The 25,303-nt window shown below is 43.3% G+C and overlaps 1 protein-coding gene across 2 annotated transcripts in view; it reads left to right on the forward strand.

Moving 5' to 3' along the window:
- The first annotated feature begins 18,044 nt into the window (after positions 1-18,044).
- LOC117523453 overlaps positions 18,045-25,303 on the forward strand; it is a 66,920-nt gene continuing 59,661 nt past the window's right edge. Inside the window, exon 1 of one of the 2 annotated variants that reach the window (XR_004564508.1) lies at positions 18,045-18,152. Coding sequence is in view for 1 of the 2 variants with exons in the window: in XM_034184993.1 (XP_034040884.1) it covers positions 18,123-18,156 (34 nt within the window). In the remaining variant the exon portion in view is untranslated. Of the gene's footprint in view, positions 18,157-25,303 lie in introns of both variants that reach the window. The other variant, XM_034184993.1, reaches the window with a different exon arrangement.

Consider the following 25,303-nt stretch of genomic DNA (forward strand, 5'->3'; position numbering starts at 1 on the left):
ATAACTCCACACAGCAGTTTTCAGTGAGAGATGCTGGTAATATTTCACATTTTGAGATATGATTGGCTATGTTATCACTTACTAGCCAGTAATCAAGCCTGGATTTTGCTGAACTGTTTGGTTTGAACCAAGAGTATTGTCTTTAATCAGGATGTCTTTGTCTCCATGGGTCTGTAAGATTTAAGGAAACACAGTAATCCGCTAACATGACATTAGGGTGAGGAGTGTTATATTTACTGGGATGTCTGTCAAGCCAGTCATCTTTAACCATATTCCAATCTCCTCCTAAAATAATGTTTTCTGATGCATATTTAATTCTGAGTTGAAATAGCACTTCCTGTATTTCAGAGAACAGATTTCTATTTTGCATAATGCTGCAGTGACCATAAATATTCCCTAGTATTAAAATAGATTCATCTAGTTGAATTACTGTTATAATCCAGTGGGCATTATCATCAGATTTTGTACTACCTATTTTCCCTTGGCAGTTGTTGAATAAAATTGCTACATCATCTGATCTGAAAGTACGTACCATGTGAAAAGATCATTTTGTCCCCCCCATTGAGACGTCCAAAATTTTTCATCCATTTCATTTGAATGAGTTTCCTGCAATAGAATGCATTGTGCTTGTCTACTTTTGTAGTATAAAAACAGAGCATTTCTTTTGACACTATCCCTTAGACCTCGAGTATTAATCATCAATAATTTTAAGTTGCATTTTAGTAGCATTGTTGCTCACACACACACACACACACACACACACACACACACACACACACACACACACACACACACACACACACACACACACACACATATATATATATATGTGTGTGTAGCGGGATGAAAGTCCCGGGTCCCAATTGAAAAGACGTTCCCGCTAGCTTGGCTAACGGGGGAGTTCCCCTTTGGCTGGCCTGGTAGAGGAACGGTCTTTTGTGCGAGCCGCGTGGGTTCGATCCCCACCGTCGTCCCGGCCGCGAAGGTCCTGCTGCTTCATATATATATAAACAAAAAGTTGTAGAAGGTAGGTAAACTTTCTTACTTTAAGTAAGGAGAAACTTTAGGCAGGTCCCTAACAAATGTGGAAATTTGCCCATCTAAAAATAACTGTGAATATCAATTGAACGTGTTAGTAATTCCTTTGGAACAAACTGGATTGAAATGATTTGAATATTTTCAAGCTTAAGGTGCTTACAGTTTCGTTTTTAGCCTGTAACTATGCAGCTGTCGATGACTGCAGTGTGGCCTTTTTAAAAAGCCACCTTATTCTATGATCTGGCCAGTTTTATTATTGGCCAAAGTTTCTCTCAAGATAGCAGATGTTCCTTGATGAAATCCTGGACAAAGTGGACTCCTCACTCCTTGCAGACTGGCGAATCCTTGGTTGATTTCCAAACTGCATCTCGATGAATTCTTCTTACAAACTGCATGATGACCTGGCGGCTGCGTCCATTCTCCCTTCTTCCGACGCGGTGCACGGTGTCGATCACATTTCCGATGTTGTCTGCCCACTGTGGGAAGATTTTCAGCAGAAGCTCCTCGATTTTCTCCCTGATGTTTTCGCCATTTTGTTCTTTGAGACTGGATAGTCGAAGATTCCAGTGTCGTTTGTAACGTTCAACTTAGAACCTTTACTTTCAGAGCAGTGTTTTCTTTTTTCAGCTCTTTGCATTCGCTTTCCAGAGTTTCGACTCTCGAGCAGCACTCAGCGATTGCTTTCCCATTTTTCTCAACATGCTGGAGTAGTTCGGCAAACGTGTTTTGACTGATCTTTCAGTTGCTCTGCCATGTCATCTACTTTACTTTCAACTTTCCTCAGGATTTTCACTACGTCAGCAAACGTGAATTCCATACTGTTTATTTCCACCTCGGTGTTTAGTGTCTTCTCTGTGTTTTGTGCCAACCTCTTAGCAGGTGGTTGTTTGGTGGGAGTGCTTAATTGTTGTCTGGTTTTACCCTGGTTGATGGCGTCCATCGGGGTGGCCTTCTCCGGAGATGAGATGGCGGCGTAGCTATGGAAAGCTAGCGAATCTCCCGCCTTTCCGTTTGCTTTGTCTGTATTTGCAGACATCATTTTTATTCACGTACCTTTCTTCACCGGTAGGCTAGACAGTGATACCGCAGAGTTCACAGTGATTTGTTTGTCAAAAGAGGGCAGTTATAGTTTAACGTTGGGACCAAAACGCACGGAGCTCAAAAGTTTGCTTGTGCCCTGTCCGCCATCTTGTCGGAAGTCCGGTGATAGTGTAGTTTTTCTGCCAGGGAGGGACATTCAACAAGTTGAGACTGTGGCCTGCTTCCGTAGACACGTCCATAAAAATCATAGAGGGATATGCTTTGCAAATTTAATACCCATTACTACATTGGATGATGTTGAAATTGAGGATGGCCCAATGGTTGTTCCGGCAATATCAAAGATTTCATCTCTGCTACCTACAACTCGCATGGAATATCTCAAACCTAAACCTACTTCTAGGCATCTTATATATGCTACTCTGGAACCACCCCTAAACCCAAACAGTCCAACTGTCAACCCCATTGAGGTCCTTAGTCTGGGTCTCATTAACATAAGATCACTATCCTCAAAATCATTGATTAATGATCTAATTATTGATCATCATTTAGATATGATTGGGTTATGTGAAACCTGGCTTAAACCTACAGCTGTCCTCCCCTTAAATGAGGCCTGTGTTGTGATAATGGGTGCCAGGAACAGAGTCGAGGATATACCCCAGTTGCAGGTCAGAACAAACATGGAATGAATTTCAAAACAGTAGAATTTATTTACAACAGGAGTGCTGGGCACAAAAACTGGTGAAGGGTAGGAACAACAAAAATTCAATCTTCTTCCACTCAGGGAGCTGGGAATCCAGGGCGTGAGACATCAAAGACCAAACTAAGGCAGTCAATCTTCAGGGAAGTGCAAAAAACAAAACAAATTACTTAAACTGTAGAGAAGTGGAAAAACCAGGACATCCAAAAGGTCAAGTCAGAAAAACCATAAGAAGTTGAGAGCAGCCATGAACACTGCACCATCACTCAGTAGCCAAAGACAAACAATGAACCCCCAAAAAACACAAACACAGGTGAGACTAAATACTAAAGGTCTGATGAGTAAATTCAACACAGCTGGAACCAAACTGAAGTGATGTAATGATTAACCTAAGACACGAGGGGGCAGCAGAGGAACAGGCTACACATGAATATGGATGAAACAGTGACACAGGTATGTAATAATTAACTAGACACCAGGGGGCAGCAAAGAACCAGAATATACATAAACATGACGTGGAGGCAGATGCAAAGTGGCACAAGACTCAGACACAATTGAGACTAAAGACCAGTGGCGGCTGGTGAAAAACAGTCTTGGTGGGGCTGCTGTGCCAATAGATTCCCTTGTCTTGTCCAGTACAGGCATTCAAGAGAACAGTCAGAAAATTACTACAATTCCACAATAATCATTTCATGTCCTTCTCAAAATCAGCAGTTTTACAGATAAAGTTAACCATTAAATATAACCCAAACGTCGCCATATCTCTTCCTGCCTGACTGACAGCTGCAGCGTCACGTGTATCACTGACTGTAATCTAACGTTCCCGCATTTTTGTAGCAAGGGCTAAAATTCCGGCGCCCCAAAGCCATTAATTTTGGCAATGCTGATTTGCCAAATATTTATTAATTTTCCCTAGCAACTACATACAATTGGTGATTTCGCTGCACTTCAAGGGCGCTTTGAATGATCGCCCAAGATGAGGAATGATACGTTCTCTGCTTCTGTCGGTGGAAATGCACTGTTGAATGAGTCAGTTGGAGGAAGTGTTGTTTTAATAATTCATATTACATGTAGGCACATACTATTAAGTAAAACTGACACTGATAATACTTTTTAAAAATATATATATATATTCTGACTTTTCCCCTCCACATCGAGGAGGGCAGCGCCCGAGCGCCCCCTATGGGCCGGCCGCCACTGCTAAAGACAATACAGGGAAAAACCCAGAAGCAACACCAGAGGAGAGACAAGACTGGAGGGTGAGTGAAAAGGCAAAAACAGGAACTACAACATAATCTCAGGGTGAAGTCAAACCAAGACAATGACAGCAATGCAGAACTAAAGAACAGGAGACAAGACAGGACAGACAGATAAACAGATTTAAAGACATGGGAATGCCAAACTAGACAAGAATCCTAACAGCCTGCCCACGAGCGTATACATTTAGTGATGTCCCTCGTGATGCGAAGCAAGGTGGGGTTGCTCTTATTTATAAATCTAGATTTAGTTTATTAGCTGTTGGGGGTCACAAATATAACTTGTTTGAGCATCTGATTCTCCAAGGTCAGAAGAATAAAAATCAGCCGTATTACTTTGTCACTGTATATAGGCCTCCTGGCCCATATTCTGAATTCTTAGATGAATTTGGTGCGTTCATCTCTAACTTGTCAACTAGTGTAGATAACATTCTGATCATTGGTGACTTTAACATTCATATAAATAAGCCTTCTGATCCCCTCTGCAAATCATTTATGGAAATTGTGGATGCATTAGGATTTCGGCAAGGCATTCGGGACTCGATGCACATTACCGTGGAAGAGAGAAAACTAACCCACCTTATGTCACATCAAAGGGTTGGGCCCCCTGATTTACGACCTAAAGGTCAAAGGTCACCCCCGCCCCCTCCCATCTGCATCTAATATTTTAATATCCTTTTATATTTTTAATTCTTGAATTAAAGAACGATTAAAAAATACCTGTATCTTTTTAATGTAATTATGGGGTGATTTTTTTAAATGTATTAATTAAAGAAGTAACTAATTATGAAATAATTAAACCTGAATATCTAAAACAGTGTCTAATATTTTAATACCCCTTTAATATTGTTAATTCATAAATTAAAAATTATCTGGTTCTCGCATGTGGTATTGCTGTGACAAATATTGACATCATGCCTCTTACATCAGTGGTCTCTGATCACTCACTTATTAAGTTTACAGTTTCACTGCTGTGTTTAGTGGAACAACAACCTTATCTATAACTACGGTGACGCATCAACTCCTCAACTAAGACTGAACTCAAAACTAGACTGCCTGATGTCTTAACTTCACATCCGGCAAATACCCAATCAGTAGACAGTCTTGTGGATAGTTTAAACTCGGTGCTCAAAACTACACTCGACATGATTGCGTCACCTGTGTTAAAACCGTGCTCCCCCAAAACACAGTCACCTTGGTTTAATGATTACCTGCGTGACCTCAAGCATAAGGTTAGAGGTCTAGAACAGAAATGGCATACTCCAGTGCGTGGCGTGACGCTATCTTAGACTATAAGTATGCATTGCTGACTAAAAAGCGGACTTATTACTTTGATTTGATCAACAAAAACAAGCATAACTCAAAGTTCTTGGTCGACACGGTGGCAACACTTATTCATTGACAACCATCTGTAGTTCACGCTCATTTTACAGCACAAGATTTCCTGGATTACTTTGAGAAGAAAATAGAAGACATTAGGTTAAACATATACCAGCATGCCTTAACCCAGCCACTACACCCTACTACTGAGGTGGGTGCCATTACTGAGGTATTACCTAGATTTACAGAATTTGAGAGTATCTCTCGAAGCATGCTGACGAAACTCCTAATGTCAACAAAAACCGCAACCTATTTATTTGATCCTATACCAACAAAACTGTTTAAGGACCTGTGGCCCACTCTTGGGCCGACTGTGCTGGGTTACGTGATGGACTCGTGGAGGAGATGGCAGGTCATGTGCCTTTACATGCTTTCTGTGGAGGACGTCGAAGATGTGTACATATTCGGCTTGGTGGTGACCGGCTTTCTGATGTGTGGTGCGGGCACTCTGCTGGTTTACCGGAAAATCAAGAAAGTGGAAGCAGCTTTGATTGGTCCTTCCAGGCTGCCCTATATGATTGATTCGATTGGGAAGGCAGTGGCTGCGCAGTCGGCGGGGGTTAACCGCGCGTTGGAAAACATCTCGAGCAAGATCGCAGCCCTGGAAACCCGCTATGATCGTCTGTGAGGACCACATTCTACATTCAGATGCATTGAGAGCCACTCTGTTCTCAGAACTGTGGAATCTTTCAGGCGTCTGCTAATCTGGCTATTTATTTGGCTTCCCCAAATACAGCTGCACTTCAAGGTCGCTGTGATAAAAACCTCCTCAGAAGATCAACACTTAAGCCTCGCTCCCTGGTTTTCCCCCCTCCCCTCAGCTTCTCCAGCTCTGACGTTAACTGTGTTAGAACTGTCCAGGACTGCTCAGACTGCGCAGGGCTGTTCCTGTTCCCTCCAGGATTGTCGGACAAGGCCGTCGACGGCGCCGAACTGGCTGCCTCCGGAGTGTTCTGATAAACTGGTCCTTTCAAATCTTGGTTGTCGTCCTGTGTCCTTGTTTTTGTCTCTGTGATTATTGTTTTTCTGTGCTGATGGGGATTTTTTTTCCTCACTGCCGCTGTGTAATGCAGCAGCTATGAGGGTTTTTTTCTTCTCCTTTTCCCTCGTGTTTTGCTTTCATATATATGTTTTATGTACCGGGCCGGCCTATGTGTTGTGTGTTGTGTGTTGTGTGTGTGTTGTTTGTTATGGGTCGGTGTTGGTTTGCTCAGCTCTGCTGTTGACCAAGGCAGGGATGTACATCTGGAGCTGGTCCCCGGGCGCCTAATGGCGACTTCTGCTCCTACTGGCAATTAGGATGGGTTAAATGCAGTAGACACATTTCATTGTGCAGGGAACATGTTCTTCTGTGCATATGACAATAAAATTCCTTTGAATCCTTTGAATCCTTTGAATACAGCGACCGCATCACTGCAGATGCTGCACCGATCCGTCTATCGATCTCACGCTCCATCCGTCCCTCACTCGTGAACAAGACCCCAAGATACTTAAACTCCTCCACTTGAGGCAAGGACACTCCACCAACCTGAAGAGGGCAAAGCACCTTTTTCAGGTTGAGAACCATGGCCTCGGATTTGGAGGTGCTGATTTTCATCCCGGACGCTTCACACTCAGCTGCAAACCGCCCCAGTGCACGCTGAAGATCCTGATTTGACAAAGCCAACAGAACCACATCGTCCGCAAACAGCAGAGACGAGATTCTGTGGATCCCAAACTAGACCCCCTCTACACCCTGGCTGCGCCTAGAAATTCTGTCCATAAAAATAATGAACACAACCGGTGACAAAGGGCAGCCCTGGCGGAGGCCAACATGCACTGGAAACAGGTTTGACTTACTACCGGCAATGCGAACCAAGCTCCTGCTGCGGTCGTACAGGGACCGGATAGCCCTTAGCAAAGGACCCCGGACCCCGTACTCCCGGAGCACTCCCCATAGGGCGCGCTGAGGGACACGGTCGAATGCCTTCTCCAGATCCACAAAACACATGTGGACTGGTTGGGCGAACTCCCATGAACCCTCGAGCACCCGATGGAGCGTGTAGAGCTGGTCCAGTGTGCCGCGACCAGGACGAAAACCACACTGCTCCTCCTGAATCCGAGGTTCAACCATCGGTCGAATTCTCCTCAATACTCCCCCTCTAGCTGCCACCTTATCGTGGTGAGGGAGTTTGCGTACCCGGATGATCCTAGGAGCTATGTTGTCGGGGGCTTTGTGCTCCTTGTAGGGTCTCCCAAGGCAAACAGGTCCTAGGTGACGGGTCAGACTAAGGGCAGTTCAGAACCTCCATGACCAGTAAAAGATCAAGGACCGTGACGTCGCCCGGTATGGCGGAGCCGGGGTCCCACCCTGGAGCCAGGCCTGGGGTTGGGGCTCACGCGCGAGCGCCTGGTGGTTGGGCCTTAGCCCATGGGGCCCGGCCGGGCTCAGCTCGAAAGAGTGATGTGGGCCCGCCCTCCTGTGGGTTCACCACCTGCAGAGGGGGCCATGGGGGTCGGCTGCAGAGAGGATTGGATGGCGGTCGAGGGCGGGTGGCCCGGCGGCCCGGTCCATGCTCACAGCCCCTGGCTGTTGGGACGTGGAATGTCACCTCGCTAGGGGGAAGGAGCCTGAGCTTGTGCGGGAGGTTGAGAGATAACGACTAGAGATAGTCATGCTCACCTCCACGCACAGCTTGGGCTCTGGTACCCAACTCCTGGAGAGGGGCTGGACGCTTGTGCTGGAAACTATTAATCTTTTTTAACTTCTGGTTCTGTTCCTAAATGTTTCAAATCTGCAGTGATTAAACCATTACTTAAGAAACCTAATCTTGACCCTAGTGTATTGAAAAACTATCGGCCGATAACAAATCTATCATTTTGCTCTAAAATTCTGGAAAAAGTGGCTTCACAGCAGCTCGTAGACTATCTTACTGAGAATAATCTTTTTGAGCCACTGCAGTCTGCTTTTAGAAAATATCATTCCACAGAGACGGCTCTCACTAAAGTAGTGACTGATCTTCTGCTTACAATGGATTTGGACACCACTACGGTTCTGTTGCTGTTAGATCTCAGTGCTGCATTTGATACCATGGATCATCATATTCTACTTGATAGGTTGGAAAATCTTTTTAGAATTACTGGGAGTACCCTTGCATGGTTGACATCATACTTGACCAGTCATTCTCACTGTGTTTTGTACAGTAACACTACCTCTAACCTTAGTGACATGAAATTTGGGGTTCCTCAGGGGTCCATCTTAGGTCCCCTGCTTTTCTCCCTTTATATAGCTCTCCTTGGGCACATATTGCGGCACGTTGAGATTACCTTTCACTGCTATGCTGATGATACTAAGTTATACATCCCGATAACTGCTGGTAATCTCATCCACATAAAAACCTTAGAAGATTGCCTTGCATCAGTGAGAAGCTGGATGTCTAGAAAATTCCTACTCTTAAAACTCTGATAAGACTGAAATGATGGTTCTTGGTCCACTGAGACATCGGCATCAATTTGACCACTTAACACTTAGCCTAGGCTCGTGTGTCTTACATCACACTGACAAAGTGAGGAACGTTGGGGTAATTTTTGATCCTACATTGTCCTTTGACCTCCACATTAGAAATATTAGGAGGACTACTTTCTTCCACCTGCGAAATATAGCGAAGATTCGTCCCATCCTATCGCTGATTCTGAGACCCTGATCCATGCGTTTATCTCTTCTAGATTAGATTAGATTCTAGATCTACTGCAATATTTTATTTTCTGGTTTACCGCAGTCCAGCATTAGGGCTCTCCAATTGGTCCAAAATGCTGCAGCCAGACTTTTGACACGAAGCAGAAAGTTCGACCACATTACACCCATTTTGGCATCCCTTCACTGGCTTCCTGTCCCAGTGAGATCAGATTTTAAGGTTCTGCTACTAGTCTATAAAATTGTTCACGGACTGGCACCTCCCTACCTAGCTGACCTAATTAAACCTTACGTACCGGCCCGGGCTTTGTGTTCTGAGGGTGCAGGACTACTTTGTGTCCCTCGGGTGAATAAAAAGTGTGCGGGTCATAGAGCTTTCTCTTATTGTGCCCCTGTTCTGTGAAATGATCTTCCTGTGTCAATAAAACAGTCAGATTCTGTGGAGACATTTAAGTCCAGACTTAAGATGCACTTATTTTCCCTTTCGTATGGCTAGCATACTGGCATAGTATAGTTCTAAGCTTTTTACTCTTTTAATTAATTTTATTAGGAAACGGAGCATGCCGCAGCCTCAACTTTACCTAAATTCTGGGTCTTTTAGTGAAACTTAGGGCTAGTGGCCGGCGAACACCTTAGTATTTCCGTTTTTCTTGTTGTTTAATGCTGACAAATTATACTGTATTTCTTGTCTTTCTGATGCCTGATTCTGTTTTTTTTCTCTCTCTTTAAGGTGCAGCTCCATCCACAGATGGGTGTGGTATTTGTACTGGAGACCCTCCTGTCCTGTGCACCAACAGCGTTTCCTGTATGTTCGTTTTGTGAATTGTTCTGTAATTTATGTCTGTAGCATGGCCCAAGCAGAGGGTCACCACTTTGAGTCTGGTCTGCTTGAGGTTTCTTCCTTCGAGGGAGTTTTTCCTTACCACTGCTGCTCTGGGGGTTAGTAAGGTTAGACCTTACTTGTGTGAAACACCTTGAGGCAACTCTGTTGTGATTTGGCGCTATATAAATGAAAATAAATTGAAAAATTGAATTGAAATTGACACCAAATTTCACTGTTCCCTCTTGCATTAACCCATGAATTATTTGGGACTATCTCAAAACAAAAGTGAAGCCAAGAAAACCACATTGAACTACTCTACTGCATTGAGAGATGGACACTAAGAAAAATAAAAAGAAAGGAAGATCTACAAAACAAACGCACGTGTATGCTTCTATATTTATAATTCATTCATGAGACAAACAAAATGTCAACAACACATGGTAGGTGCAACTTGGAGTGGTGGCCAATGTTTGTTCTGCATTTGTTCATCTTTTGACGCAATTTTTTATGGAGTGATACGTTAATTTTAATAACTTCAATTGATCCATTAATTCAATTAACTTTAATGTATCTTCAAACTCTCTATCTTTAAAAATGTATCTTAAAACTAATGTTTCACTCCATAAATAAGAACTTTTTTTAACGGAGTGATACGTTAGTTTAAAGATTGAAACGCACAAGTCAGACTCGAGAAAAAAAATCTTAAGCATTAAATTGTCTGCTTATTGTGAGGAAACAGGAGACATTTTGGGGATTATTCCAATATCACTGCACTCTAAAGCAGTGATATTAGCAGCACTCTAACAGCACGAAGCTCGGCTTTCTGAAGCACGTAATACAACTTCATTTATTTTCAGTACATTTTGCCCAGAATGCAAGTGGGGGCCAGGATGGGTGTCATATACGGTAACAGATGTGCCTGCGCATGTACTGTGTCATGTACAGTAATCGGAGGGAAAGTTACAGTGAAACACGTGAGGTGCTTCATAATGGTGTGCGAGTGTGCTGTTTAGCGTGTCGAGTTATCACTAGTAAAAGCCATAAAAGACGAACTGCCTCTGGAGCAATCCTTTACATGGTGTCAGAAGTGCAAACCGGAGAGTCATGGCGAAATTCAACCCCCTGATAAACTTCTCATTCGACAAACCTGCCGAGTGGCCCGACTGGAAGCAACGTTTTGTGAGATTCACAACTGCTACCAAACTTAGCAATGAAGATGGCGCCGTGCAGGTGAGCAGCCTGATCTATGCTATGGGAAGCCAGGCTGAGAACGTGTTTCGTTCGTTCACGTTTGGGGAAAATGAAGATGACCAGGACTTCAATTGCGTGCTGGCTAAGTTTGACGAGTACTTTGTGCCACGCAGGAATGTAATTCACGAGCGGGCCTGTTTCCACCAACGCGTTCAAAGACCTGGTGAAAAAGCAGAGACTTTTATTAGGGCCTTGTATGAACTGGCAGAACACTGTGATTTCGAGTAGGGAAGAGAACATTCGCGACCGAATTGACGTTGGAATACTGGACAAGGACGTCTCAAAACAGCTTCAGCTAAAGCAGCAACTGACCCTAGCAGTGGCACTCGAAACCGTTAGACAGTCTGAGGAGATCGCCTCACGTGTTAGCATGCAAGGAGCAGAAACTGGTCTCGTGCATGAAGTGAATAACAAATTCCGAAATTACGAAGAAAGCAAAAAAGGGGGAATAGCGGACATAACGGAGATGGCAGATATGGAAAGTGCGGGAAAATGCGTCATAGCAGAGACGAGAACTGCCCTGCGCGGGAATCCACATGCAACTCGTGTAACAAAGTGGGGCATTGGAGCAGAGTGTGCAAGAGCAGGAGGGCTGTAAGCGAGGTCACGGAGCAGCAGCAGCAGCAACCTTCGTATTTCCTTGGGGCAGTGAGCAAAGCAGTTGTGGGATTATCAGAGCAATGGACAGTCAAACTGCGCGTAGGCTCCACTCCAGCTGAGTTCAAGATCGACACGGGGGCCGACGTGAACATCATCTGTGAGGAAACCTACCACTCACTCAGACTCAAAACACCACTTGAGCCTGCAGACATCCAATTGGATAGCCCAGGAGGTGAGTTGCAGTGCATAGGACAGTTCCAGAGCACTGTGGCTTACAAAGGAAAGAGACACCCACTCACAGCATACGTCGTTCGTGGCCGCACAGTCAGCAACCTCCTCAGCAGGTCACTGTCTGTGAAGATGAACCTGGTGAAGAGAGTGGAGGAAGCGGTGTGCAACACAGGACACCTGCAGGCATTCGGTGAGCATGGAACTCTTAAGACTGAACCTGTAAGAATACAGCTGAAAGACAATGCTCAACCGTACGCCGTTCACGCAGCCAGGCGCGTGCCAATTCCCATGCTCCAGAAAGTCAGAGGAACTTGAGCGGATGGAGAGGAACGGCATCATCGAGAGGGTGACGCAGCCTACTGACTGGTGTGCATCCATGGTGCCAGTCTTAAAGAAAAGCACAGGTAAAGCTCGTATCTGTGTAGATTCAAAAGACTGAACGAAGCAGTTAAGAGAGAATAGTACATCTTACCTACCACAGACGAAATTATAGCTAAGCTGAGTGGTGCCACTATCTTCTCGACGCTCGATGCAGCCAGTGGGTTCTTCCAAATCCCACTACACCCAGACAGCTGCAAGCTCACGACCTTTATCATCCCGTTCGGCAGATTCCACTTTAAGAGGCTGCCGTTCGGGATAACCAGCGCTCCCGAGATTTTTCAGAGGAAGATGATGGAGACAATGGAGGGGCTGGAAGGAGTGGAGATCTTCATGGACGATGTGCTCATCTATGGGGCCACAGTGAGTGAACATGACCAGCGTCTGGAGAAGGTCATGCAGCGCATCGAGATAGCTGGGTTGAAGCTCAACCACGACAAGTGTTCCATCAGACAGCACCAGTTGTGCTTCCTCGGGCATCTCATTGGCAAGGATGGAATTCGGCCCGACCCAGACAAAATCAAGGCTATACAACAGCTGCCACCACCAACGAACGTGCCAGAACTGAAGAGGATCCTGGGCATGGTGAATTACCTCAGAAGGTACATCCCCAACCTGTCTACAGTGGCACAGCCGCTGTATGAGCTCCTGAAGGGTAAAAATGCATGGACATGGGGTCTCGTACAACAAACAGCTTTTGAAGACACCACACAGCTACTGACAACGGCACCAGTCCTTGCCTACTACGATGTCAGCAAACCTACGGCCGTGTCAGCCGACGCCAGCAGCTATGGACTGGGAGGAGTTCTCCTCCAGCTCCATGGGCAGCAATGGAAACCTGTTGCATACTGCTCCAGGCGACTCACCGACGCAGAGACACGCTACGCCCAGATTGAAAAGGAATGTCTGGCCGGCGTGTGAGAAGTTCGACAGGTACCTCACTGGCATGGAAACATTCAAATTAGTAACTGACCACAAGCCACTTGTGACGCTCATAAACAGCTGCAGCCTGGACAACGTACCTTTGCGGTGTCAGTGTCTTCTAATGAGGCTGATGAGATTCAGCCCCGTGGCAGAGTATGCTCCTGGGAAAACTCTGATCATCGCAGACACTCTCTCACGTAGCCCGCTGTTCACATGTACTGAGCCGGACACTCAGAGTGATGTGGCATGTTATGTTGCTAGTATAGTGGGGGCAATCCCTGCTAGTCAGAACAAGATGGATGAGATCAAGATGGCAACTGCAGATGATGCTGAACTGCAGTCACTCATCAAGTTTATACGGGCAGGATGGCCAGAACACAGCTGCAAGGTGCCTGTGGGTATAAGACAGTACATGCAGGTCAAAGCAGAACTGTCAGAGCACGATGGCCTGGTCCTCAGGGGAAGCAGGATCGTGGTCCCGCAGCTGATGAGAAAAGAGATCCTCCAGAAAATTCACGAGGGGCACCAAGGACCGACTAAATGTAGGGAAAGAGTCTACTCATCAGTGTGGTGGCCCGGTCTCGCTACAGAGATAAGCGGCCTAGTGTCATCTTGCCAGGTGTGCTTTGAACAGAAGAGAACACAACAAAAAGAGCCACTCATCTCTACACCACTTCCAGATCGTCCGTGGAAGAGAATCGCAGTGGATTTATGTGAGAACAATCACCAGAACTACCTGGTTGTCTCAGACTATTACTCTAGATTCATAGAAATACTGCACATGCCATCCACAACCAGTACACATGCAATACTTAAGTTGAAGGCAGTCTTTGCCAGGTTTGGCATCCCAGACGAAGTAGTGACCGATAATGGGCCGCAGTTTTCTAGTGCTGAGTTTCAGGAGTTCACGAAGCAATTTGACTTCAGACACTGCACGTCCAGCCCACATCACCCACAGGGCAATGGGCATGCAGAGAGGGCCGTGCAAACAGCCAAGAAGATCCTCAAACAAGCGGATCCAGTGCTGGCCTTGATGATCTACAGGTCCACTCCGTGCTCCTCGACCGGCTACAGCCCTGCAGAGCTGTTAATGGGGAGAAAAATCAGGACAATGCTCCCTATCCTGGAGAAGAATCTTCAATCACAGTGGCCGAGCAGAGCAGCAGTGAAGGAGAAGGACGACCGAGAGAAGGCCAAGCAGGCCTACTACTATACTACAATCGCCGCCATGGAGCCCGACCCTTACCTGTCCTACAGCCAGGCGATGTGGTGAGGTCCAAGTTGGACCATGAGAAATCATGGTCACGGTCAGCGGTGGTTTCAGGAGAAAGCACCACTCCGAAATCAGTCATCATCAAGACACAGCAGGGAGCTGAGCTTCGGCGGAATCGCCGCCACCTTCAACCTGAGCCGGTTTCCCAGTCTTCCCGACCAGCAACCAGCAAGAATACAGAGACAGACACACACTCTGACATGACAGAGACAGTTTCCACCAGTCAGTGTGGCTCCACCTGCAAGCCTCATGCCCGGTCAGACTGTGACCAGATCTGGACGGGTGTGCAAACCAGTCAACAGGCTTGACCTGTAGACCGAACCTATGGCCTTTGGTGGGGGGTTTAAAAAAAAAAAGAGAAGGTGGAATGTGAAAAAAAAAGAGAACATTTGTATTGAAATGGCATTATTGTTGCGAATGCTGATCCAAGTTCTTGCTGAGTTGAATTTGTAACAGAAGTTATACAACCCCTGGCAAAAATTATGGAATCACCGGCCTCTGAGGATGTTCATTCAGTTGTTTAATTTTGTAGAAAAAAGCAGATCACAGACATGACACAAAACTAAAGTCATTTCAAATGGCAACTTCCTGGCTTTAAGAAACACTATAAGAAATCAGGAAAAATAATTGTGGCAGTCAGTAACGGTTACTTTTTTAGACCAAGCAGAGGGAAAAAATATGGACTCACTCAATTCTGAGGAATAAATTATGGAATCACCCTGTAAATTTTCATCCCCAAAACTAACACCTGCATCAAATCAGATCTGCTCGTTAGTCTGCATCTAAAAAGGAGGGATCACACCTTGGAGAGCTGTTGCACCAAGTGGACTGACATGAATCATGGCTCCAACACGAGAGATGTTAATTGAAACAAAGGAGAGGATTATCAAACTCTTAAAAGAGGGTAAATCATCACGCAATGTTGCAAAAGATGTTGGTTGTTCACAGTCAGCTGTGTCTAAACTCTGGACCAAATACAAACAACATGGGAAGGTTGTTAAAGGCAAACATACTGGTAGACCAAGGAAGACATCAAAGTGTCAAGACAGAAAACTTAAAGCAATATGTCTCAAAAATCAAAAATGCACAACAAAACAAATGAGGAACAAATGGGAGGAAACTGGAGTCAACATCTGTGACCGAACTGTAAGAAACCGCCTAATGGAAATGGGATTTACATACAGAAAAGCTAAACGAAAGCCATCATTAACACCTAAACAGAAAAAACAAGGTTACAATGGGCTAAGGAAAAGCAATCGTGGACTGTAGATGACTGGATGAAAGTCATATTCAGTGATGAATCTCGAATCTGCATTGGGCAAGGTGATGATGCTGGAACTTTTGTTTGGTGCCGTTCCAATGAGATTTATAAAGATGACTGCCTGAAGAGAACATGTAAATTTCCATAGTCAATGATGATATGGGGCTGCATGTCAGGTAAAGGCACTGGGGAGATGGCTGTCATTACATCATCAATAAATGCACAAGTTTACGTTGATATTTTGGAAACTTATCCCATCAATTGAAAGGATGTTTGGGGATGATGAAATAATTTTTCAAGATGATAATGCATCTTGCCATAGAGCAAAAACTGAAAACATTCCTTGCAAAAAGACACATAGGGTCAATGTCATGGCCTGCAAATAGTCTGGATCTTAATCCAGTTGAAAATCTTTGGTGGAAGTTGAAGAAAATGGTCCATAACAAGGCTCCAACCTGCAAAGCTGATCTGGCAACAGCAATCAGAGAAAGTTGGAGCCAGATTGATGAAGAGTACTGTTTGTCACTCATTAAGTCCATGCCTCAGAGACTGCAAGCTGTTATAAAAGCCAGAGGTGGTGCAACAAAATACTAGTGATGTGTTGGAGCATTCTTTTGTTTTTCATGATTCCATAATTTTTTCCTCAGAATTGAGTGAGTCCATATTTTTTTCCCTCTGCTTGGTCTAAAAAAGTAACCGTTACTGACTGCCACAATTTTTTTTTCCTGATTTCTTATAGTGTATCTTAAAGCCAGAAAGTTGCCATTTGAAATGACTTTAGTTTTGTGTCATGTCTGTGATCTGCTTTTTTTTCTACAAAATTAAACAACTGAATGAACATCCTCCGAGGCCGGTGATTCCATAATTATTGCCAGGGGTTGTATAAATGGGTTAATATCGATTTGAGATGGTTCACAGTAAATGTAAGGAGATTTGTTCCAAATACAAGTAAGCAACGGGTTGTTTGTTTTAAGGGGAATAATCCATTTTGAAGGGGGAGATGTCATATACGGTAACAGATGTGCCTGCGCATGTACTGTGTCATGTACGGTAATCGGAGGGAAAGTTACGGTGAAACACGTGAGGTGCTTCATAAGCCATAAAAGACGAACTGCCTCTGGAGCAATCCTTTCCAATGAGAGGGGAAGGTTCCGCCTTTTTCGCCTCTGATTGGCCAAATCGGTTCCGCAGTTCCACCCTTTAGGCATCATGTCAACTCTAAATGTTAGCGCAGCCACTCAAAGTTTTTTATTTCCACCGGGGACGAGCCAGACGGTCTCTCAACAGTTACATAGTGGTACAGTGCTTCTGGCTCCAGTAACCGAACCGATAGAATGTCCGTCAGTGTCTCCAAGGTGGTCGGTTCTGGTTATATCCTGGTCTTTGTGGGTGAGTAAAATGTGTTTTAATAAATACATTCTAGGAATTTTTTTTTTTTTATGTGACGTCGTGTGGATTATAAATGCATCCTTGTTTACTTTAATAGGCGATAATTACGATTGCTTTCGGTGTCATATTTGAAAAATTAAAAAGAAAAAGTAATTATAAGCGTTATTAGAGAAGTTTGATTCTGGTGGATTCCCTCCCCGTATGCATAAAAATTTTATTCATAAATACTTTTTAACCGTGTTAAGTGTTTCTTTTTCCACTCATCTGCAAAATTTAAACGGAACAGCAAAATAAGTAAATAATAATTAAAAATAAATAAATGTTCGCTCCTTTTCTGCGCGACCGTGGCGGGGCGGAGGAAGAGGCGGGGCCAAGTCTGGGCATGGGGCATGGACCTCCGTCGACGCGGATGACAAATTACTAACAGTTTCATTTGGTGTATCCAGCTCAGTCAAATGAATGTGTCTTAGAGGTTTTATTAAGGCAGTATTGCTGTTTCATAAAATGCACAGCCACTGAATTACTTATGAGAGTGGACAGTACTTGTGTGATTTTGTTTTCTGTCCGGTTAAACTGTCGTTCAAGTGAACATAAGTTGGAAAAGAAAAAAAAAAAATAAAGACCCAAAATACGAAACTTGTCAAAAACAAGAACACGTTTTATTTTTATACTGGAAACGGTAGGTTTAAAGATGAAATAAGAACGCTGACACGTTAAATGATTACGTGTTATTGTTTTACCGATCAGACTGTGGACGGCTGCTGTGCGCGCTCCCGACACCGAGGAAACATTATTTCAGGGGAACTGAATTTCATACAACACTGGGAATGCGCATAGCTGACGAGGAAACGAAGTGGATTTGGACCGTTCACACCAGGCAGGTTCAGCAGCACGCATTGTTCTAAAAATGATTCTTTATGAGGAGCTTCTCGCAGAGGTGTGTATGTACATCCGGTATATATAAATATATTTATACACAGTTTCTGCTATCCAAAAAGCTAATGCTTTCACCGCGTCGCGCGCATCTAGCTACGTACGTTCGCGCGGCCTCCAGCCCAAAACACGGAAAACAACAGAAAAAATCTGAAAGTGTGAAAAGGTGGAAGAGCTGAGAAGGTTGTCTGGACACATCTGGTGGAGTTCTGTCTTTTGGACGGTTGTCTGCGTCTTTTTGTCTCTTCTGTTGGCCGCTGGCGAACTTCTGGGACAAACGCGTGAGAGAGCTGCGTGTCGTCACTCAGGGAGAGCTGCGTGTCGTCACTAGAGAGCTGCGTGTCGTCACTCAGGGAGAGCTGCAAAAAGTTTGTACCCGAGTTTTCAGAGGTGGTGTTTGTAGTTGCCATCTGCCACGCCGGTGTTTGGCAACCCGGACAGTGGGAATACCACCTCAACCGGCAACTTAGTCCCGCGACTGGACGGCAACAACGTCCGAGGCCCGCCCAACGTGGTGAATTCACAGAGGCCGCGCGCTGCGTCATTAAAGCCGCGCGTCACGAGTGCCGCTTCCCCGAGGCCTCGTGCAGCCACCGCGGATCCATCAGCGCGGAAACACCGAGGCCGCGCGGCACCAGCGCAGTGCAGATCCATCCCGGTGACAAACAACGCAGGCTGTTAACATCGGCGATCGTCAAGCTGCCCATAAGCCGACCATGGGGCCTAAGAAGGTTCTGACAGCGCAGGAAGGTGACGATATTAAAAAATCTCTGGAATTTCTATCAGAGGAGATTTCTGTTGTGAAGCAGCAACAGAAATCAATCATGGATCTGGTGGAGGAGGTGAAGGCATTACGGCTCCAGAATGCTGAGAAAGACCGGCGTCTGGTGCAGCTGGAAAATAGAGTGGCTGAATTGGAGCAGTACACCAGAATCAACGACGTCATCATCACAGGTCTTCACATCAAACCACGGTCCTACGCACGGGTGGTAACGGATGAGAGCGGAGGGGAGCCCAGTGAACAGGAGGTCAGCTCTGTGGAAAAACAGGTTGCTGATTTCCTCCTATCTAAAGGTATAGAAATGGATTTAAATAACATTGAAGCGTGCCACCCTCTGCCCCAGAGAAATGACGGTGATAAACGAACCGTCATCATGAGATTCATCAACAGAAAACACAAAACAGCACTGTTAAAACAAGGAAGAAAACTGAAAGGGACAAACGTATTCATCAATGAACATCTCACCAAACGGAATGCCGACATCGCCAGGAAAGCACGCTTCTTAAAAAAACAGGGAAAAATCCAGCACACATGGACTTCAAACTGTAAAATATTCATCAAACTGAACGGATCACCAGAACAAGCAAAGGTTATGGCAATAAGGAACATCGAGGAGCTGGACAAATATGAAAATTAGGTATGAGGACTCAAACACATCACAGCACCATGATGCAGACTGGAGCAACCCACTCATCCACATCATCTACACCCGGAGACAAGAGAGACATAATGACCCGTTTATTTCTGCCCAGGAGCTCTGTCTAGATACATTTAATTATAATAACTCTGCTAACCACCCCTTCGAATCTGAAAATGATCCTGATACCTTTTTCAGTGAGAATATTGTGAGACAGTGCAAATATTTTACAGAACAACTCAAAAATTATAAAATCAATGAAGATTTTTCAATTATACATTTCAACAGCACAAGTCTTTCTCGTAATCTGTCCACTATTAATGATTGTTTGAAAACATCCAAAAAACGTTTTTCAGTTATTGCAATTTCAGAAACATGGTTAAATGAGGATAATAAAGATCTCGTATATCTTGATGGTTATGAATTGTTCCTGGTTAATAGGCAGACGAAAAGGGGTAGAGGCGTTGCATTGTCTGTAAGGTCAGATTATAACTAAACTCATTAACATGTCATTTACAGTGGACAACATCATGGAATGTGTTACCATAGAAATTACATCTATAAACTCCAAAAACATAGTTGTTAGTTGTATTTACAGAGCTCCTGGGACAAATATTGACACCTTTGAAGACATTATCTTAGGAATGTACAACAAAATCAACAGAAATAAGCATTTATTTGTCTGTGGAGATTTCAATATAGATTTTTTTAAACCCTCACAATCATCCACAAATCACTTCATTTATAAACACCTTGTATTGTTTAGGACAGTTTCCAACCATCATTCATCCTAGCAGAATAACTATGGACTCAACAACTTTCATTGACAATATTTTAACTAACGTTATATCCGGTAATCTTAGTGGGGGACTACTGGTCAGTGATATCAGTGATCACTTGCCAGTTTTCTCAGTCTTTGCATTGGAGGGTTGTTGTAAGTATCGAAGCAATACCAAATTCATGAGTAGAAAAGTAATACCTGAAACAGTTGATAATTTAAGGGAGGATTTATCAAGTCAGAATTGGTCAGATGTTTTTGTTGATGATGTTGACAGGTCATATGATGCTTTCATTTCCATTTTTTCCAGGTTGTATAATAAACACTGTCCATTTGTTGACAAAATATATAGAAATCAATATAGCAACAAACCATGGATAACTAAGGGGCTTCAGAGGACATGTAAAAAGAAAAACGTACTATATAAACAATTCATAAAACTACGAACTAAGGAAGCTGAAAGTAAGTATAAAACATACGTATAAGAATAAGTTAATCAATATCATGAGACTCAGTAAAAAAATATATTATAATGAGTTACTTGTCAAAAATAGAAATAACATCAAAAACACATGGTACATATTAAATCAAATAGTAAAAAAGAATAGAGTAACTAGAGATTATCCTTCATTTTTTCAGAGTAACAACTACATCACGATTGATAACGACGAGTCTATTGCTGAACACTTTAATGAATACTTCGTTAATGTGGGTAAAAATCTTGCCAGTAAAATTGACTCAACTAATAACTTCTGGGTAAATAATTCAACGTTTAACAAATCTGTTTCAATGTTCATTGGTGGTACTCATGAAAGGGAAATACTTGATCTGGTTCATGGTTCAAAAAGTAAGAAATCGACTGATTTTAATAATTTGGATATGGCTTTATTAAAAAAGTTATTGATTGTATAGTAAAACCGTTCAATTATATTTGCAATATGTCACTAAGTACTGGTAAATTTCCTTCTCAAATGAAAATAGCCAAAGTAATTCCTCTGTTTAAAACTGGTGACAAACACACATTTTCTAATTATAGACCTATATCACTCCTGCCACAATTTTCCAAAATTTTGGAAAAAATATTTGCCAAAAGATTAAATGATTATTTACTGAAGCATAACATCATTTGTGAAGAACAATATGGATTCAGAAGGTCTCGAACTACATCACATGCTTTGATGGACTTTGTGGAAAGTATAGCAACTGCAATTGACAATAAACAATACACAATAGGTGTTTTTTTTTTTTTTTATTTACAGAAAGCGTTTGACACAATTAACCATGGAATACTATTAATTAAACTGCAGAAATATGGAATCAGAGGTCTGGCATATGAATGGATAGCTAGTTATTTACAAGGCAGATTTCAGTATGTTCAGTTCAATAATACAAATTCTGAACTCAGGGATGTCACATGTGGGGTGCCGCAGGGCTCAGTGCTGGGTTCTTTGTTGTTTATAATCTATATAAATTATATAAGTTGGGTGTCGAGTTCACTGAGTTGTGTCCTTTTTGCGGATGATACAACTGTGTTCTGTAGCGGTGAAAATCTTGAACAGCTTCTGGACATAGTGGAGAAAGAACTGGAAAAATTTAAGGTTTGGTTTGACGCTAATAAGTTGTCACTCAACCTTGGGAAAACTAAATGTATTATATTTGGAAATAAACAGGCACCCAAATGTAAAAATGTAACTATAAACAATAAGGAAATTGAGTTAGTAACAGAGAATAAATTTTTAGGTGTTATAATTGATAATAAACTTAGCTGGAAACCACATATAAATTATGTGAAATCAAAATTGTCAAAAACTATAGCCATTCTGTATAAAGCCAAAGACCTACTGCCGCAAGAAGGGTTACTTACTTTATATCATTCTCTGATGGTACCATATATGACATTGTGTTGAGTCATGGGGAAACACTTACAAATCAAATACCAATCCAATATTCCTTTTGCAAAAACGAGCCATACGAATCATCTGCAATAAACAATATCGTGAACCAACTCATTCTTTTTGTGTCTTTAAATTTATTAAAATTCATAGATTTGGTCGATTACATTACAATTCAAACTTTATTTCGAGCGAAAAACCAAGCCTTACCGAGACATGTCCAGAGTCTGTTCCGATTGCGGGAATCCAGATATAGTTTAAGAGGTTGTGCAGTTTTTATGAAACCATCAGTAAGAACAAATGTAAAGGGTTTTTGTTGTGTGGGCCGCCAGAAGAGGATGTACTGCTGGCCCACCACCAAAGGGCGCCCTGCCTGAAGTGCGGGCTTCAGGCACGAGAGGGCGCTGCCGACACGGACACAGCCGGAAGTGACAGCTGTCACTCATTAATTCCTGACAGCTGTCACACATTCTTCATCATCGCACTCCATAAAGACCAGACGTCATCTCCACCTCATCGCCGAGATATCATACTTCATTGGAGGTAATACTCTCAGTCCTTTTTTTGAGATTTATAAATCTGTTATTGTGAGTGTTTGCAGGAGAACCGGTCGTGTTTTCGGAGGCTGTGCAAGACGGCGCTCCTTTTCATCTGAGACCGCTGCAACGTATTGAGTGAGAGGTGGAGGTGGCATTCCCACCTCTGTTGTTACTGGGTGTACACACACCCACACTTGACTGTCTTTGTTCTTCGCCAGCAGTACCAGATCCGACAGTCGGGGACGGTGATCACCTGGGAATTCGGGACTTAGCGGCTCCAGTATTCACCAGGTTCTGTGGGGGCGGAAATCGTGTGGTTCCGGCTCCTCAGGACAGACGTCTTCTATCCTCGAGCCTGCCCACACGTCACCTTTGTAATTTGACTGTAATTATATTCTGAGATTGTCTGTATGTTCGTTGTGCACGTTTCACAACATTAAATTGTTACCTTTTGGCTCATCTATTGACCGTTCATTTGCGCCCCCTGTTGTGGGTCCGTGTCACTACACTTTCACAACAGGTTTTTGTGTGTCTGTGGTTGGGGTGAGGAAATGGAACAAATGTTCAACAGAGGTTAGAATGAGTAGTAACTTAGTAAGATTTAAGAAACTACTCAAAAAGAACATCATGTCTAAGTATCATAAAGAAGCAAATATAATTTGATTTATATGGAATGTTTAATTTATAAGTGGGACTCATTGTATATTTGAATGTGTGGGTATGTATATGCGTATGTAGATATATAGATATGGTAGATGTATATAAGTGACTGTGTATATGTATGTATGTATATATTTATGTTTGTAAAGTATATAAGTATGTATATAGGTATATATGGCACAGCCCAAGCAGAGGGTCACCCCCAAGAGCCTGGTCTGCTTGAGGTTTCTTCCTTATAGGGAGTTTTTCCTCACCACAGTTGCCTAGTGCTCGCTCTGGGGGTTGGTAAGGTTAGTCCTTACTGGCGTAAAGTGCCTTGATTCGACTTTCTTGTGATCTGGTACTATATAATTATAAGTGAATAGTATATTGATGTGTATGTCTGTGTGTCGACATGTAGTAGTGAATTTGTATTTATGTAAATATGACTGATAAGAATTGTTGGACTTGTACGAGCAGGGGTGGGCGCTAATAAGCTTTGCTTCAGCCCACACCCTTTCGGACTCACTAGTTTTGTTTGTGGAATTGTTCATTTTTTTCTATTTGAATATTTGTGTGCCGAATAAAAACTTTGTCACTTGTCACAACTTCGGTAAAGTTAGAAAGATGTTCACGGCTCAATAGATCTTAAGAGAAACGTTGTAGAAAGCCAAACACCACGAGTTTCTAACCTCAGGAAGGTAGACAACGAGCTACAGCCTTGTTTTTATCCATATGAGCTGAAAAAATATCACTGATCTGCCGGATGCCCCCTGAACGCCTCGCTGGGGAGGTGTTCCGGGCACGTCCCATTGGGAGGAGGCCCCGGGGAAGACCCAGGACATGCTGGAGGTACACCGGCGTGAAGTTAGACAGTAGACCAGTGATTTTCAACCTTTTTTGAGCCGCGGCACCCTTTTTATATTTACAAAATCCTGCGGCACACCACTGTCGTGTCACTTGTCACGCACCACTAACTCGACTGTCTCTATACGGTGCCTTAGCACGTTAGCAACACGTGTGGTACAGATATGACGTAACATAGTATACTATAGTCATGGAGCTGTATAGAAGAACTAGAGAGCGCAGTCCCAATGCTGCACACTAAACGAAAAGGTCCCTTCATGGACAGCGACATGTCTCCTAACTGGGCAAAATATTGACGAAGTACCCAGATGTTAATGCATTTTCAATGGAGATTCGCGACTGAACACACTCAGAAAAATGCTTGCAAAGTACGTGTTAAAATGCCATTTTGTCCTGGATATCGAGCCAGTAAAATTAAATTACATTAAATTATGTCAGGAAAGTATTAAACTTACTCTGACACACACACACACACACACATACACACACATTCTCAAATATTAGTGTTGAAAGTTACACAGATCTGTGCTGTTAAGCTACGCTGCTCGGCTGAGCTGCTGCTGTGTTCAACGTAGCGCGGCTCCTAAAACCATTACAATACTTTTATATAATATTTTTACACAATTATCCTTTATTGACCGAGTTTCATTCATGAAGTTAGTGGTGTGTGTGTGTGTGCACATCTCTGTGCGTGTGGCAGCACAGCGCGGGTAATTAATTTCATTATTTTAAGGTGCAAAAAAAAAAAAAAAAAAACTCCCCAGTCTTGTCCAACAATTTTTAGTCACTAACGACAAGAATTTTAATTAGACATTGGTCTAGCAGTGGAAAATATCAACTAGACATAAGTGAAAATAATGATCCGTGTCATCTGGCGACACAGGTACGGCAGGAGACATACAGCTGTTTATCATCCAAATATCACGGACAAAGGGACAATAACCAAAACCACTTACTTATGCAAGTAAATATTGTCTCCCTTGTTCCTCCGTTTGTGACTTTGCCAACATGCGCAGCTTTCC

The sequence above is a fragment of the Thalassophryne amazonica genome, chromosome 13 (genome assembly GCF_902500255.1).
Source record: "Thalassophryne amazonica chromosome 13, fThaAma1.1, whole genome shotgun sequence".
NCBI classification, from domain to species: Eukaryota; Metazoa; Chordata; class Actinopteri; order Batrachoidiformes; family Batrachoididae; genus Thalassophryne; species Thalassophryne amazonica.